General features: G+C 47.0%; 1 protein-coding gene across 14 annotated transcripts in view; it reads right to left on the bottom strand.

Moving 5' to 3' along the window:
- PRKRIP1 (PRKR interacting protein 1) overlaps positions 1 to 18073 on the bottom strand; it is a 63067-nt gene that overhangs the window by 13037 nt on the left and 31957 nt on the right. For 11 of the 14 annotated variants that reach the window (XM_054656182.2, XM_054656188.2, XM_063815490.1 and 8 more), the window contains one exon: positions 16913 to 17770. In XM_054656182.2, the coding sequence (XP_054512157.1) occupies positions 17559 to 17770 (212 nt within the window). In that variant the 3' untranslated portion in view covers positions 16913 to 17558. Of the gene's footprint in view, positions 1 to 6244; positions 6310 to 9056; positions 9143 to 14093; positions 14195 to 16048; positions 16128 to 16912; positions 17771 to 18073 lie in introns of those variants that run through there. The other 3 variants (XM_054656186.2, XM_054656183.2, XR_010158915.1) reach the window with 3 other exon arrangements.

The raw sequence follows: 18073 nt of genomic DNA, 5'->3' as shown, positions 1-18073 counted from the left end.
ACAATGTTACATGATAAAATCAGGACATCTATAAATATGGCATTTATAGAAATAAGGCTTATATATGAAAAAACTGAAATCAAAGAAATTATATTAAAGTGTTAAAGTCATTTTTAGTACAGGTTACAGATAACTTATATTTATTTACAAAATACAGACAGGGTCTTGCTATGTTGCCCACACTGGTCTCAAATTCCTGGCCTCAAATGATCCTCCAGCCTCAGCTTCCCAAAGTGTTGGGAGTACAGGCATGAGCCACTGTGCCCAGCCAACTTTTATTTTTGATGTTGTTCTTTTCTGCATATTTTAAAAATTTCTAAAATGATCATAGAGTATCTCTTTTTCCAAAGACACAAAGGACGTGGGTAGTTTTCCAACATATTATGTTGAAGGATTTTGGCTCTGAAAGAAACAGTTTGATCCAAACACATGTTGAGTGCCTTCTGGACACTGGATACCTGCCCCTAGATCAGGAGCTCTCAGACAGGAACAATTCCGTCCTCCTCCCCGACTAGGGTGCATCTGGTCGTGTCTGGAGACATCCAATTGCTGATGACTGGGGGAAGGTGGGTGCTCCTGGCCTTGGTGGGGTAGACACTAGGATGCCGTGAGACACCCTGCAGTGACCAAGACACAGCCCCTCAGGACACAGCATTTTCCAGCCTGAGGCATCAGTAGTGCAACTGTGGAGAAGCTCTGCTCTAGATGTACCTAATAACAAATCCCCTAAGGGCGCCCTGGATTTCTTTGATGGGCACGCCTATGTTAGGATAAGTAAGAGTGGTGTGGGAATACATCATCTGGGGAGTTCAAGGCTGCAGAATAATCCACATTGGCTTAATGTCATCCTATGCTGTCATTTCAGACACAAGTCCCACACTGCCGGGAGTCTTCCCTGAGCTACTGGATCAGCACAGAAAACAAGCGGTGAGATGTCCTCTCCAACAACAGAACACCCAGCCAGCTGCCCCTCCTGCTTTTTAGGAGAAGAGCCAAAATAGCTTGAGTGATCTGTGCCTCTGAGTCCATCCAGGACCCACGGCGCACCAAAGCCACCTTGGGGCGCAACTCGGTATTACCACATTACTCCCATTTCTTTCCAGCAGATAACTGGAAAAGCTTGCTTACTCTCACAAAATGAAAAATAAGGAAACTGAGAAGGCAAGATAAGTGGCATACAAACCACTTCTTTTTTGAGACAGGCTCTTGCCCTGTCACCCAGGCTGGAGTGCAGTGGTGCAATCACAGCTCACTGCCGCCTCGGCCACCTGGGCTCAAGCCATCCTCCCACCTCAGCTTTCCAAGAAGGCAGGACTACAGGTGTGCACCATCACACCTTGCTTATTTTTAAATATTTTGTAGGGATGGGGTCTCATTTTGTTGACCAGGCTGGTCTCAAACTTCTGGGCTCAAGAGATCCTCCCACCTCGACCTACCAAAATGTTAGGATTACAGATGTGAGCCAGAGTCCAAGCCCAAACCACTTTTATGATGGTTATCCTTAGAACACTCTATTCTTCCCATTTGGTACAAAGCATGTACAATCATGGGGTATTAACCATTTTTTAATATGTTCAGGTGCTGGCTGGGCGTGGTGGCTCATGTCTGTAATCCCAGCACTTTGGGAGGCCGAGGTGGGTGGAGTTCGAGACTAGTCTGGCCAACATGGTGAAACACCATCTCTACTAAAAACACAAAAATCAGCCGGGCATGGTGGAGGCAGGGGTTACAGCGAGCTGAGATCACGCCACTGCACTCCAGCCTGGGCGACAGAGCGAGACTGTCTCAAAAACAAACAAACAAACAAAACAACAACAACAACAAAGATGCCCAACATCACAAATCATTAGGGAAATGCAAATCAATACTATAGTGAGATACCACTTCACACCCATTAGGATAGTTACCTAAAAACAAAACAAAAAAAAACAAAAAACAGAAAATAAGTGTTGGTGAGGATGTGGAGAAATTATAGCCTTTTTGCACTGGTGGGAGTTAAAATGGTTCAGTTACTATGGAAAAGTATGGTGATTACACAAAAATTAAAAATAGAACTAAGGTCAGGTGTGGTGGTTCACACCTGTAATCCCAGCACTTTGGGAGGCTGAGGTGGGCGGATCACCTGAGGTGAGGAGTTCAAGATCAACCTGGCCAATATAGTGAAACCCCATCCCTACTAAAAATATAAAAATTAGCTGGGCATGGTGGTGCATACCTGTAATCTCAGTTATTAGGGAGGCTGAGGCAGGAGAATTGCTTGAACCCAGGAGGTGGAGGTTGCAGTGAGCCAAGATTGCACACTGTACTCTGGCCTAGGTGATAGAGCAAGACTCCAACTTAAAAACAAACAAACAAACAAAAACAAGCAGCCAGAGAAAAACCACGGCAGCTTCACATGGTGGCTCACGCCTGAAATCCCAGCACTTTGAGAGGCCAAGGCGGGAGGGTCACTTGAGCTTAAGAGTTCAAAACATAGTGAAACCTAGTTTCTATAAAAAATACAAAAATTACCTGAGGGTGGTGGCACAGGCCTGAGGTCTCAGCTACTTGGGAGGCTGAAGTGGGAGGATCACTTGAGCCCAGGAGTTCAAGACAAGCCTGGACAACATAGTGAGACCCCATCTCTACAAAAAAATAACACATTAGCCAGGCATGGTGGTACACACCTGTAGTCCCAGCTACTCAAGAGGCTGAGGTAAGAGGATTGCTTGAGCCCACCAGGAGTTCGAGGCCGCCGCGAGCCGTGATTGCACTGCTGCACTCCAGCCTGGGTGGCAAAGTGAGACCTTGCTTCAAAAACACAAAAATGAAAACAAAAAACAAATTAAATGGTAGCCTTGAATCCAAACATATCAAGAAAGACAGAGACTGTCAGAATGAATTAAAAAACATGACCCAAACATTTGACGTACAGGAAACATACTTCAAATGCAGTGCTGTTTGAAAGTTAAAATCTAAAGGGATGAATGGCAGAGTAAGTGCCTCCAAAAATCTGCTCCTCCATAAAGGTAACAGAACACTGGCAAAAATCCTAAAAATCAACTTTTTCAGAACTCTGGAAATGCTCCTCGAGCTGTTCAAATGCCTGAACCTCACTAAGAGTGTGAGTTCTGTGGGTTTTAATTTCCCGTCTCCCTCTCCCCAGATCTGAGGGAGTCTTGAAAACCAAGAGCCCCCCTGCCACAGTAGCTGTAAAAATGGGAGGAGGCTGACTGGATTGGGAGCTGTTGGAAGTTCCACTCCCAGGGTACTGGCCCTAGTTGACCTGTCTAGCAGTTCCCTGGAAACGTCTACCTGCAAGGCTTGTCTTTAGTTGCTCTGACTCAGTATTGAGTTGAGCTAACTCAACGTGAACAGCATTTTCCCCTGGGCGTTTGTCAAAAACCATCAGTGACAACTGTTTAACATCCCACCAACCAAGACAGCAGTAACGATTGACACAAACAAGAAACTAAACTGACCAAAAAGCTTAAAAGGAAAAGCTGGGACTCTAGAGGGCCACCAGAGCAGTGCACATGCCCAAGAAAGACAGCCAAGGCCCTGACCGCTCACCTCTGCTGCCCTGGAGGCTCTGTGCAAGCAGGAAGTAAAGGCTACAGCAAATTGCAGACTGCCTGCCAGGGGGTTGGAGGCACATTCCAACACACACACAGAGCTCCTTGGCAAAGACTGGGAGATGCAGTGGTTCAAGACATTCAAGGAAATCTCTCATCTTCCACTGACCAACTAAGCTGACCGAGCAGAGACTTCAGAGTCCAAACACAACAAAGAATACAGGTTTTACAGAATTTGTTAGGAAAGTCACTAAACACACAAATAGCAACAATGACAATGATAAGCAGCAAAACCAACAAACCCTGAGGAGGGAGGGTCAAATTACTCAGCAAAGGAGATCTATTATTATTATTATTATTTTTTTGAGACAGAATCTTGCTCTGTCACCCAGGCTGCAGTGCAGTGGCACAATCATGGCTCACTGCAGCCTTGACCTCCTGGGCTCAGGCGACTCTCCTGCCTCAGCCTCCAGACTAGCTAGGATGACAGGTGTGCACCACCACACCTGATTAATTTTTAAAACTTTTTGTAGAGATGGGGTCTCACTATGTTGCCCAGACTAGTCTTGAACTCCTGGGTTCAAGCAATCCTCCTGCCCCAGCCTCCCAAAAAGCTGGGACTACAGGTGTGCACCACCATGCCTGGCTGATTTTTTACTGTTTGTAGAGATGGGGTCTTACTATGCTGCCCAGGCTGGTCTCAAATTTCCAAATATAATAGGTCCAAGCTACAATAACCCCTTAACAGATTGTGAGAATAGCTTTTATGCCCAATCCTCCTACTTGGGCCAAGTACTTCCATGATCTACTGTTGCGGTGGAGGGGAAAGTGATGAGGTACTTTATTTGAGAGATGAGGTCCTATCAGTCACATTTTAGCAATTTAAAATAATTTCTTCTAGGAAAGGGTGAGAAACAACCTAAAACCATATCCGATGTGTCACACAGTACATTTACAACTCATAAGGAAGTGGTTCCTAGAAGTGGCCAATCATATTTTATTTTATTTATTTTTGAGACGGAGTTTCGCTCCTGTCACCCAGGCTGAAGTGCAATGGCACAATCTCGGCTCACTGCAACCTCTGCCTCCCAGGTTCAAGCAATTCTCCTGCCTCGGCCTCCCGAATAGCTGGGATTACAGGTGCCTGCCATCACGCCTAGCTAATTTTTGTATTTTTAGTAGAGATGGGGTTTCACCACGTTGGCCAGGCTGGTCTCGAACTCTTGACCTCAGGTGATCCACTCGCCTTGGCTTCCCAAAGTGCTGGGATTACAGGCATGAGCCACCACGCCTGGCCTGTTTTATTTTTTTGAGATGGAGTTTTGCTTTTGTTGCCCAGGCTGGAGTGCAATGGCGTGATCTCGGCTCACTGCCAACCTCAGCCTCCTGGGCTCAAGTGATTCTCCTGCCTCAGCCTCTCAAGTAGCTGCGATTATAGGCATGGGCCACCATGCCCAGCCCAATTCTATTTTAATACGTCAATGAAAGTCTGACTTCACCCTAAAACCAAAAACCACAATCATGCACTCAGGAAGCAGATCCAGTCAAGCATGGAATAGCCATAGATGCAGTCATGTGGGGGACAGTGTCATTTTTTGGTCTCTTAGCATCCTTGGCCCTTTCCAGCTGGGGCCCCCCACCCTTATTCACAGCCCATGAGTTCCCAGGGATGGGGGATAGCACCACTAGCATTGTGATGAGTTCAGAGGCGGCAGGATTGGCAGCACGGTGGGATGCTGACCTAACAGCCAACCCTGCCCCCCACTCTTCCTTACTAATGAGACCTGGATCTGGCTAGGGTGGCAATGTACTCAGCTCGCAGTGCTGGATCACGATAGGTTTGAGTTGGTTACAACAGTTCTGTTTTCTATTCCTCTAGCCTGACGGCAGCTAGTGATGGCAAAGAGACCTAGTATCTAAGATGATGTCTTCTGGGCACTTCTGGAGAAACTTTTGCTCTCCAATTTAAAAAAGGCAGACCACATAAGTACCACCTCACTCCCCTTCTTCTTGCTTTGAACACAGGTACAGTGCCAGAAGCCATGGGAGCCACCTCATACTCTCAGGGTAAAGGCCAAGGAACGTGCGGGGAAGCCAGCCCACACTGCTGAGCCACATCACGCTGCCACCTACTACCATATTTCTCATCCTGTAAAAACAACCAACTCCTCGTGGTTTAGGCACTTTGTTGCTGCATTTTGTTGCTTGTAGCCAAAAGCATTCTTACTGACCTGGCAAGTGACTCAATCAGAGCCAGAGAGACACAAAAAGACTTTTGCTAGGGAAGCTGAGACATCCTCTCAATTTTCCCTCCTGGACAAGATCGAGGAGGGATGTAGCCCCGAGAGCTGCTGCAGGTACCTCAAAACCATGAGTGTGAGCCTGAGGACAGGACATCAGGACAGAGGGGGAGATGTCAATAACCAATAATGTCACTGATCTCCCTGACCAGCCATGCCAGAAGGGAGGTCTGTCCTCAACCTAACTTGAGCCAGTATCTTTTTGCTTAAGCCAGTTTGGTTTTCTGATACTTGCAATTCAATGGGTCCTAGCTAATATGAATAAGCTGTTATTTCTTCAGTGGCCAGCCAACCAGCCCAAACTCTCCGTCCCTGTGTTTCCTGACAGTTCAGCCACTGTGACCAACAAGAAGAAAGAAGCTACAGCCAAGAAAAGTGGGCACCACTCACCTTCTTGTTTCTTCTGTTCAAGTTTCATCTTCTTTGCCAGTAATTTCTTCTCTTTTAACTTCTGGCTAAAAATGTAAAACCATATACATTGATTCCTTAACTACATTATGGTATATTTTAGAAAATAAACACCTCCTTATGGTATCTCTAAAACCTGCGGAATAACACAAACATTACAATAACAAAATAAGAAAAATATTAGGTGAGTGCAAAAGTAATTGCTGTTTTTGCATTGCTGGAATTTGCTGTTTGATACTGGAATATATTCTTTTTTTTGAGACAGATTTTCTCGCTCTGTCACCCAGGCTGGAGTGCAGTGGCGCGATCTCGGCTCACTGCAAGCTCTGCCTCCTGGGTTCACACCATTCTCCTGCCTCGGCCTCCTGAGTAGCCTGGGACTACAGGCACCCGCCACCACGCCCAGCTAATTTTTTGTATTTTCAATAGACATGGGGTTTCTCTGTGTTAGCCAGGATGGTCTCGATCTCCTGACCTCGTGATCCGCCTGCCTTGGCCTCCCAAAGTGCTGGGATTACGGGTGTGAGCCACCACGCCCGGCCTATATATTCTTAAATAGATGTGATTATGTTATACATCATTTTAATCGGCTTTTTTTTTTTTTTTGCTAATGACTTATTACTTGTTTATGTTTAGACTATGAAAACGATGCTAGACAAAAAGCAAATTCAAGTGATTTTCTTATTCAAATTCAAAATGGGTCGTAAAGCAGTGGAGACAACTCACAACATCAACAATGCATTTGGCCCAGGAACTGCCAATGAATGTACAGTGCAGTGGTGGGGCAAGAAGTTTTGCAAAGGAGACAAGAGCCTTGAAGATGAGCATCGTGGCCAGCCATCGGTCATTGGACAATGACAAATTGAGAGCAATCATGGAAGCTGATCCTCTTACAATTACATGAGAAGGGGCCAAAGAACTCAGAATCGACCATTCTACAGTCATTCAGCACTTGAAGCAAACTGGAAAGGTGAGAAAGCTCGGTAAGTGGGTGCCTCATGAGCTGAGCGAAAATCAAAAAAATCATTATTTTTAAGTGTCGTCTTCTCTTACTCTACGCAACAACAATGAACCATTTCTCGATCAGATTGTGACATGTGATGAAAAGTGGATTTTACATGACACCTGCGACAACCAGCTCAGTGGTTAGACCAAGAAGCCGCTCCAAAGCACTTCCCAAAGCCAAACTCGCACCAAAAAAGGTCATGGTCACTGTTTGCTGGTCAGCTGCTGGACTGATCCACTACAGCTTTCTGAATCCCGGTGAAACCAGCACACTGGAGAAGTATGTGCAGCAAATCGATGAGATGCACTGAAAACTCCAATGCCTGCAGCCAGCACTGATCAACAGAAGGGGCCCAATTCTTCCCCAGGACAATGCCCGACCACGAGTCACACAACCAATGCTTCAAAGGTTGAACAAATTGGGCTGCGATGTGTTGCCTCATCCACCATATTCAGCTGACTTCTTGCCAACCGACTACCACTTCTTCAAGCACTTTGACAACTTTTTGCAGGGAAAGCACTTCCACAACCAGCGGGATGCAGAAAATGCTTTCCAAGAGTTCTTCAAATCCCGGAGCACGGATTTTTATGTTATAGAAATAAACTTATTTCTCATTGGTGAAAATGTGTTGATTGTAATGGTTCCTATTCTGATCAATAAACATGATTTGAGCCTAGTTATAATGATCTAAAATTCACGGTCCAAAACTGCAGTTACTTTTGCACCAACCAAAACTTTTTCATGACTCTGCCAGTCCGTCCTTACCAGCTGCTTTCATTAGGATTCAAGAGCAAATCCCAGGGAGCCCTGAGGCAAAGCAACCTCAGAAATAACAGGGGTGCTTTTTTAAAAAAAAAATTTTTTTATTATTATTGTAGAGACAGGGTTGCACTTTGTCACCCAGGCTGGAGTGTAGTGGTGCGATCATAACTCACTGCAGCCTCAGCCCCCTGGGCTCAAGCGATCCTCCTGCCTTGGCTCCCCAAAGTGCTGAGATTACAACTGTGAGCCACCATGCCTGGTCCCTAAAGATGGTTTTTCATTTCAAGATATTTAGGGGCTGTTGTTAGAATCCTCCTCAGCTCTCATTGTAAAAGTTGAGAGACTACTTATGTAAACACACAGATACACATATAAACACAAAGCCTATATACCATGTAGTCACTTGAGGGAGTCATAAACCGTAATTTAAGAAACATGCTAAATGGGAAGTTTGGTTGCAGCACCTTGTTAAAATACAGATGCGGCTGTGTGTGGTGGCTCATGCCTGTAATCCCAGCACTTTGGGAGGCCGAAGCAGGCGGATCACCTGAGGTGAGGAGTTCAAGACCAGCCTGACCAACATGGTGAAACCTCGTCTCTACTAAAAATATAAAAATTAGCTGGGTATGGTGGCGGGCACCTGTAATCCCAGCTACTCGGGAGGCTGAGGCAGGAGAATTGCTTGAACCCAGGAGGCGGAGGTTGCAGTGAGCCGAGATTGTGCCACTGCACTGCAGCCTGGGGGACACAGTGAAACTTTGTCTCAAAAAAAAAAAAAAAATACAGACCTGAAGGAGACACAGAAATCAATGTGATCACTGAAGTCCTGACTTGCAAGCTCTGGACAATCTGTAACCAGCTGGAGGGTCATAAGGAACTTGCTCTCTGCTCAGGTAGTAGAAGTCATTGCTGTACACTCATGACCCCTACAGGTCATGCGAGGAACTACTACTGACTGCAAGGACAGCTCACCCAGCCACCACCCCTGGCCCTTAAGTGTCATCACAGTTAGGCCATGCTGCTTACCGCTTCTTCCGGCGCTTTGCGGTCTGCTCCTCTGCAGCAATTTTATTCTTTTCCAGTCTTTTCTGAAACTCTGCATCCAATTTTTGCTGCAACAAAACCCACATCATTTAGACACGCTCTGGTCTGGGCAGACTGTGGGAGGTTTTGCTCAGGCAAAGTAGGAGAGTTCTAGAAGTCACACCACTGGGGGTGCCGGAGGCACTACCCGGGTCCCCAGGGCCATTTTAACTTTAAAAGGCTGTCCCAGAGGCAGGGCAGGTAATCAATACATAGGTCTCCGATGGCGAAGTAACTCTTTTAGTTGACTGAGGCACCACTCATGCATAGCACAATATAGGAGACAATACAGGAGGGAGTGCAGAGGACACTCTGAGGGCAGCGCTCACCGTCTGCTCAGCCGGGGCCTTGGATACTGCCCAGAGCTCATTAGAATGAATGACCGGAGGGTCAGAACCATGGAATTTTCAAGCCCTAAGCCCAACCATAGTTACCAAATGGCTGAGTTTTTTTGTTTTTGTTTTGAGACAAGGTCTTACTCTGTCGCCTAGGCTGGAGTGCAGTGGCACAATAGCTCACTACAACCTTGAACTCCTGGGCTTGATAGATCGTCCTGTCTCAGTCTCCTGAGTAGTTGGGACTATGGGTGCATGCCATTACATCTGGCTAATTTTTATGTTTATTTTGTAGAGACAGGTCTGGCTATGTTGTCCAGGCTGGTTTTAAACTCCTGGCCTGAAAGGATCCTCCCACCTCAGCCTCCCAAAGTGCTGAGATTACAGGCCACTGTGCCCAGCCACCAAATGACTGATTCTAAAGCAGCGTAACACACGCCATCTGCTGCCATGACCTGCTGCTAAGCACGCACCCACACCCACACAGATATTTGTAAGTACTGCATTACTTCTTCTCAGCAGTTCTGTCTCCAAGCCTCAGTCTACTCATCTATAAAATGGGGAAAAGTGTAATTCCTCTCTCCCAGAGCTGTTAGGAACAATAATGAAATAAGGGTTTGGGCACAATGGCTCATGCCTGTAATCCCAGTACTTTGGGAGGCTGATACTCGGGAGGCTGAGGCAGGAGAATCACTTGAACCCAAGAGGCAGAGGTTGCAGAGACCGGAAATTGCGCCACTGCACACCAGTCTAGGCGGCAGAGGGAGACTGTCTCAAAAAAAAATAGAAAACCACCTGTAAACTACAAAGACATCTACTGATTCAAAGTGTCATCTCTTGTTTCTTCCAGTCACAGCCACAAAGGTCAATGGAGCAAAAAATAAGGAGCCGGCAAAGGAGGAAGAGGTGCCTTCAACACCTCTGCTGGTCTGCACCACCAGGGCTGTACGCATCTGCTTACAGTGGCACAGAAACCAAACCAAACAAGCCCTCTCTCTGAGGGCAGAAAATATTCCTTCAGGAAGGAAATCAACTTTAATTAATCAACTTTCTGGACAACCAAAAAGCAAATGACTTAAATCTAAAAGATGTGATTTGCTTAGAAGCTGAGCTGTGAAGTCCGGGTGCGGTGGCTCACGCCTGTAATCCCAGCACACTGGGAAGCTGAGGTGGGCAGATCACCTGAGGTCCAGAGTTCGAGACCAGTGTGGGCAACATGGTGAAACCCTGTCTCTACTAAAAATACAAAAATTAGCCAGGCCAGGTGGCAGGCACCTGTAATCCCAGGTACTCGGGAGGCTGAGACACTAGAATTGCTTGAACCCAGGAGGCAGAGGCTGCAGCAAGCCAAGATTACACTCCAGCCCGGGTGCCAGAGCGAGACTGTCTCAGAAAAAAAAAAAAAAAGCTGAGCTGTGAATGTCTTACTCTGTGCTGCTGAAGAGGCCGAATTTACCAGCAAGTGAGCTAAACAGAGCCCCCGCTGGCTGCCGCACCTGGCAGAGGCAATGTCTCAAGCAGGGGTGAGTGGGACTGGGCTCTGATGGAGGTGATCTGTCACTAAAAAATGAGGACGCTCTTGCCTTTTTTTTAAATCTCAGAGACTGTCTTTTGCCATCCAAAATAAGAATCTTTGCATTTGCATAGAGGCCAAGGTTTGTGAAACATTTTTCTGTATTTTCTCTGAATCTTGAATCAATGCATAAAAACTTCAGACGAATTTATAGTGTTTGAGACAGCAACCTACTCTATGTCCTCCCCTCTAAAATAGTTTATAAAAGTGTTTCTTCTGATAGTAGTTTCTTTTCCTTTCTCTCCCTCCCTCACTCCACCCCCCACCCCCTTTCTTTCTTTTTGAGACAGCGTCTGGCTCACTAACTCAGGCTAGAGTACAGGGCGTGATCACAGCTCACTGCAGCCTTGACCGTCCAGGCTCAAGCGATCCTCCTGCCTCAGCCTCCCAAGCAGCTGGGACTACAGGCGGCTACCACCACATCTGGCTAGTCTTTGTATTCTTTGTAGAGATGGGGTCTTGCCACGTTGCCTGGGTTCAAACTCCTGGGCTCAAGTGATCTTCCCACCTTGGCCTTCCAAAGTGCTGGGATTACTGATGTGAGCCGCCGCACCCAGCTTGATGGTTTCTATACACAGAGCATTATTTTTGACAGGCAAACCCACTGCAGTGACCTGGTAGAATTTTGTGACAAAAACTGTCTAATACTTCTCACTAGGATTGAGACTGTTACCAACAAAAGATGGCAGGAACAAGAAGAACCACCAACACCCAGGGGCCAGGAAAAACTACAGGACAAGCAAGTATCAGTTGACAGCCAGCACAACAATGACCCCATTCTGTTTCCAGAGCAGCACATTTTTTCTTCTTCTTTTTTCAGAAGGAGTCTCACTCTGTCGCCCAGGCTGGAGTGCAGTGGCACAATCTCAGCTCACTGCAACTTCCATCTCCTGGGTTCAAGTGATTCTCCTGCCTCAGCCTCCCAAGTAGTTGGGATTACAGGTGTGCACCACTGCGCCTGGTTAATTTTTGTTTTTGTTTTTTTTGAGACAGAGTTTCGCTCTTGTTGCCCAGGCTGGAGTGTAATGGCACAATCTCAGCTCACCGCAACCTCCAACTCCTGGGTTCAAGCGATTCTCCTGCCTCAGCCTCCCGAGTAGCTGGGATTATAGGCATGTGCCACCACGCCCGGCTAATTTTGTATTTTTAGTAGAGATGGGGTCTCACCATGTTGGCCAGGCTGGTCTTGAAATCCTGACCTCAAGTGATCCACCCACCTTGGCCTCCTAAAGTGCTGGGATTACAGGCATGAGCCACCACGGCTGGCCCCCCAAAGCAGAATTTTTTCTAACTCAATTTTGGCCATTCCAATAAATTCTTACATATTTTCTTCTGTATCCTGGCTGTCTCTTTGGTTTAAATTTTCCCTAATGTTTTATTTTGAAAATTTCAAACAGAAAAGTTAAAAGAATTATACAGCAGATATATCCACTGCTCTTTGACTCAACAATTCCTGTTGTGCTGGATTTTCTTTATCACACACCTATCGAGCTATCCATACCTCTATTGGTATGCACTGTATTATGTCTTCCCAGCAGTCCTGTTTCCAAGCCTCATTTTCCTCATCTATAAAATGGGGAAAATTATGATTCCTCCCTTCCAGAGCTCTACTCATACCTCTATTCCTCCACTAATTCATCATTTTTTTGTTTGTTTGTTTTGGTGCATCTCAAAGTAAGCTGCAGACATCGGGAAGTTCCGTTCTTGAACATTCAAGCATGCACGTTATTAAATAGGGTTTCATATTTGTGTATGCTTTTCTTTTTCCTTTTAAAGTAATAGCTGGCCAGGCATGGTGGCTCACGCCTGTAATCCCAGCACTTTGGGAGGCCGAGGCAGGTGGATCACTTGAGGTCAGGAGTTCAAGACCAGCCTGGCCAACATACTGAAACCCCATCTCTACTAAAAATACAAAAAATTAGCCAGGCATGGTGGGTTGTGCCTATAGTCCCAGCTACTCAGGAAGCTGAGGCAGGAGAACCACTTGAAACTGGGAGGTGGAGGTTGCAGTGAGCCAAGATCACCCCACTGCACTCAGCCTGGGCAACAAGAGCAAAACTCCATCTCAAAATAATAAATAAAGTTAGTATCTACACAGAACCAAATGCCCAGATCTCGAGTGTACAGTTTGATCACCCCAGAAAGTCCCCTCATACGTCTTTTCCCAGTCAACCGTGACCCCAACCAGATAACCAGTTTTTTTTCTCACACAAACTAATTGTACCTGCTCTAAAACGTCATATCAATGAAATTACACAATATGGTCTCTTTCGTGCAAGGCTTCTTTTACTCACCCTGTTTAAAGATTCATCCCAGTTGCTGTACAGATTAGTAGTTTGTTCCTTTTTATGGCTAAATATTACAATATTTTATGATTATTTCTTGGTGTTATTTTTTTTTTCCTTTTTTTGAGATGGAGTTTCACTCTGTCGCCCAGGCTGGCATGCAATGGTGCAATCTAGGCTCACTGCAACCTCCACCTCCCACGTTCCAGCAATTCTCCTGCCTCAGCCTCCTAAGTAGCTGGGACTACAGTTGCCCACCACCACGCCCAGCTAATTTTTGTATTTTTAGTAGAGACGGGGTTTTGTATTTTTAGTAGAGACTCTGCATTTCGTGCTGTCCGTAGAAGGCAGACCTCACACCAGCCACAACTAGCACTATCTATTCTTCCTCAAACGCTTTTTTCTTTTCTTTTCTCTCTTTTTTTTTTTTTTTTGAGATGGAGTTTCGCTCTTGTTGCCCAGGCTGGAGTGCAATGGCACGGTCTTGGCTCACTGCAACCTCCGTCTCTTGGGTTCAAGAGATTCTCCTGCCTCAGCCTCCTGAGTAGCTGGGATTACAAGCATGCACCTGGCTAATTTTGTATTTTTAGTAGAGACAGAGTTTCTCCATGTTGGTCAGGCTGGTCTCAAACTCCCGACCTCAGGTGATCCCCTGCCTCGGCCTTCCAAAGTGCTGGGATTACAGGCCTGAGCCACCACGCCCAGCCTCCTCAAATGCTTTTTTCTAAAGAGAGTACACGCACACTGCCCAAACATGGGGGCTCAGCCAGCCTTCTGGCTCACTGACCTTCTCAGCCATGGCATCCATGTAGTCCTGTCGCTGGTATTCTCTCCGGCGCAGATGTCTGTACACGTGGAACTCTCCACTGCCGGCCCCAGCACTTGAACCTGTAGCCAGAACAGTCCACAGTTCTAGATGAAATTCAGTTACCAACACAGGTCACCCTTAATCAAGGGTGACTAAAGAAACAAAAAGTGGAAGTCGTGGAAGGGACCATGCCTTCCTTTCTCCCCACTGTATCCAGAACTGGCCCAGTACCTGGCCTATTGTAGATGTCGTGAATTATTTGTTCTATGAATGTTGAATGTAAAGTCACTAAAAATCCCACTCGAATGCAGTATCAGGAGGGGCAGACTGTGGTTAAGTGACTTTCTCACCTCCTCCATGATTTCACATTTGACACGCTAAATTTCTAGTGAGTTGAAAAGACATCCATGATACATTAAATGAAATAAAGGTGCTTACAAAGTTGTATATGTAGAACAATCATATTTTTGTAAAAGTGTTTTTTCTTCAGCTTTTTTCTTTTTTTTGAGACAGGGTCTTGCTCTGTCACCCAAGATGGAGGGCAGTGGCGCAATCACAGCTCATTGGAGCCTCAACCTCCTGGGCTCAAGCCATCCTCCTGCCTCAGCCTCCCAAGTAGCTGGGACCACAGGCATGCACCACTATGCCTGGCTAATTTTTACATTTTTAGTAGAGATGAGGTCTTCCTGTGTTGCCCAGGCTGGTCTCAAACTCGAGCAATTCTCCTGCCTCGGCCTCCCAAAGTGCTGGGATTACAGGCACGAGCCACCGTGCCTGGCCTATGTTGCTTTTTAAAGACATAATGCTATTGCACATTAAACTACAGTAGAGTATAAAGAAAACTTGTATGTGCAGTGGGAAACTAAAGAATTTACATGATTCCCTTTATTGCGACATTCACTTTAACTAGGTTGCCTGGAACTAAACCCACACCATCTCCATGGTAAGCCTGTAGATATGTTAATTTATGATCCAACAAAATAATAAAACTATTTTTATTTACAAAAAAACCACAATGCGTTATTAAGAATAATGCAGGAGATGGCCGGGCACTGTGGTTCACAGCTGTAATCCTAGCATTTTGGGAGGCTGAGGCGGGCGGATCATCTGAGGTCAGGAGTTCAAGACCAGCCTGGCCAACATAGTGAAACCCAGTCTCTACTAAAAATAAAACAATCAGCCAGGCATGGTGGCACGGGCCTGTAGTCCTAGCTACTCAGGAGGCTAAGGCAGGAGAATCGCTTGAACCCGGGAGGCGGAGGTTGCAGTGAGCCGAGATGGTGTCACTGCACTACAGCCTGGGTGACAGAGTGAGACTCTGTCTCCAAAAGAAAAACAAAAACAAAAACAAAAAAACCCGCAATACTGCAGGAGGAAATTCTATAGTGCCAAACCATAAGCAACTATAGCCCTTAAGCTAAATTTACCAATGTCAAATGAAAAACAAATAAAAGCAACTATATCCCCGTCATTGTAAAAGCAAAACACGAACATGTGAACACACATTTCCCCTCATCAGAGATTTAACAAATACCAACTACAGGGTTTTTATAGCTACCTTTTTTTTTCTTTTTGAGACAGAATGTCACTCTGTTGCCCAGGCTGGAGTGCAGTGGCGCCATCTCGGCTCACTGCAAGCTCCGCCTCCCGGGTTCACGCCATTCTCCTGCCTCAGCCTCCCCCAAGTAGCTGGGACTACAGGCGCCTGCCACCACGCCCGGCTAATTTTTTTTGTATTTTTAGTAGAGACGGGGTTTCACCGTGTTAGCCAGGATGGTCTCGATCTCCTGACCTCATGATCCGCCCGCCTCGGCCTCCCAAAGTGCTGGGATTAGAGGCATGAGCCACCATGCCCAGCCTATAGCTACCTTAAAAAATTATATTTACACACACACACACACACACACACACACACACACACACACAGACATTACCCATGACATCTCGGACAAATTCTGGGGGAGGTCGAGGTGCCCATTCACTCATTTTCTCTGGAATTGGAACTGCTTTGTCCTGCAACATTTAAACATGAAAGCATTTAAGTATAGACCTGTTGACAAAATTATATATCTCCCTCTCTTTTTTTAGAGACAGGTTCTTGCTCTGTTCCTCAGGCTGGAGTGCAGTGGTGCAATCAGAGCTCACTGCAGCCTTGAACTCCTGGGCTCAAGTGATCCTCCCGGTTCAGTCTCCAGAATAGTTAGGACTCACAGGCGTGCACCACCACACCAGGCAATTTTTTTATTTTTGTAGAGACAGGGACCCACTATGTTGCCCAGGCTGGTCTTGAACTCCTTCCTGGCCTCGGACCATCCTCCCGCCTGGCCTCCCAAAGCGCTGAAATTACAGGCAGGGGCCACAGCACCCAGCCCAAGTTACATCTCTTAAGACCAAAGAATTTTAATTGACTAATGAAGCAGGACTGCTTTGCTACTTGGACACAGAGCTGATTTTGTGTTCTTCCCTCTGTCGTGGCTTTTTTCATCCTATGTACTCTTGGGTATAACACAGTCCACACCTTCCCAGGGCTACGCTTTCCAGAGCAGAACTGAAAAACCTAAGCCATAGTTTCCAGCTAGAAACCGCCAACTTTAACACTAGTAGATAAGAAGAGTCAAGCTTTTCTAGTTAAAGGTATAAAGGACGTTCCCGTTCAATTGTTTTTATGATTGAGGGGACCGAGGCCCAGAGGGGGTGTGAGCGGGAGAGGAGTGACTAGCTCCAAACGTCTCGGCCACTGTCTCTCTAACGATCAGTGTTGTTTAGAGTATACCCTTTTGCTAACCCACAAATTCTACCTTTTAAGTCTAACGCTTTTTGTTCACAGAAAGTTAAACCAGAAGGGGTCTTGGAGCACGGGAAGCCGCTCCACCGTGCTTTGATTCAAGCTGGGCTCTCACACAAGGACAGACGGGAAGTTCACTATCTCCGGGACAGCCTCCTTCTCCTCCTCCTCCCCAAAGACTGCTCTTGGAGGGTCGGATACCGAGTTTCTGAGTTTGGAGGCGGGGAAGGTGGACCTGCGGGAACTCTGAAGCGCTGCAGAGGAAGGGGGTGGGCCTCGGACGGGCCGTGGAGCCCGGGCCTCGTCTCACCGGGTTCTTCATGAGCCGCTCCAGCTTGAGCTTCTGCTCCTCCGCCGCATTCTTGGGGATGACGAGCGTCTGCGGCTCTTTCTTGGGCCTCGGTGGTCGCACCGAGGAGGCGGCTGGGCTAGCCATTGCAGCCTTCCAGTTTCACAAGCGAGCGGCGGCGGCGGCGCGCAAGTATGACGACACAGCAGCGCGCCGGCGACGCATACGCAGTCTCCGCAGAGGGGAACGGAGGCGGGGTTGCAAGGCGCAAGCAGCCTGCTGAATATTCATGAGCCTGAGGCTGGCGTGGGTTATTGTGTTCAAAGCTGCGGGGTTTCATTTCCTGTTCCTGAACAACAAATCAGTGCTGCTAGATGCTCACGTCCCTGAAGGGGAGGTGGCCCTCCGTGCCTGAGTAGCCTGGCCCTGGCCGACCTCTCCAGTCCCTGCGGGCGTCTTCGTGCCACCGAGCAGCCCAGCTGATGCTCTCGGCACCTCCTCCCCGTCGGCTCTCCTCGCCTCCCGGCTTTGTCCGGGCACTTCCTTGGATCTGGTGCCCCCTCCTCCATTTCTGACAATCTCCTGTTTACATAAGACAGCGCAAACATGTCACTGAGCTTCCTGAAGACTGGGACATTCCTCCTTTGTCCGCCTTGAATTACTCTATACCTGGCCCCCCGCAAATACACCTCTGCCAACGAATGACCGTCTCGTAGTGTGAGACACAGTAATAAACCTAAGGAACCACGTCTGCTCATTCTGCTTGCGAGCAGGATTTCACAAAGGCCGTGACTCGGTGACTGAGCGCAGCCCTCTCCAATAACGCCCTGAACAATAAGCTGGGAAGAGAGAGAGAGAACACAGGTTTCCACCTCTCTTGCCTGA

The sequence above is a fragment of the Pan troglodytes genome, chromosome 6 (genome assembly GCF_028858775.2).
Source record: "Pan troglodytes isolate AG18354 chromosome 6, NHGRI_mPanTro3-v2.0_pri, whole genome shotgun sequence".
NCBI lineage: Eukaryota > Metazoa > Chordata > Mammalia > Primates > Hominidae > Pan > Pan troglodytes.
This window is presented reverse-complemented; position numbering and strand designations above follow the sequence as displayed.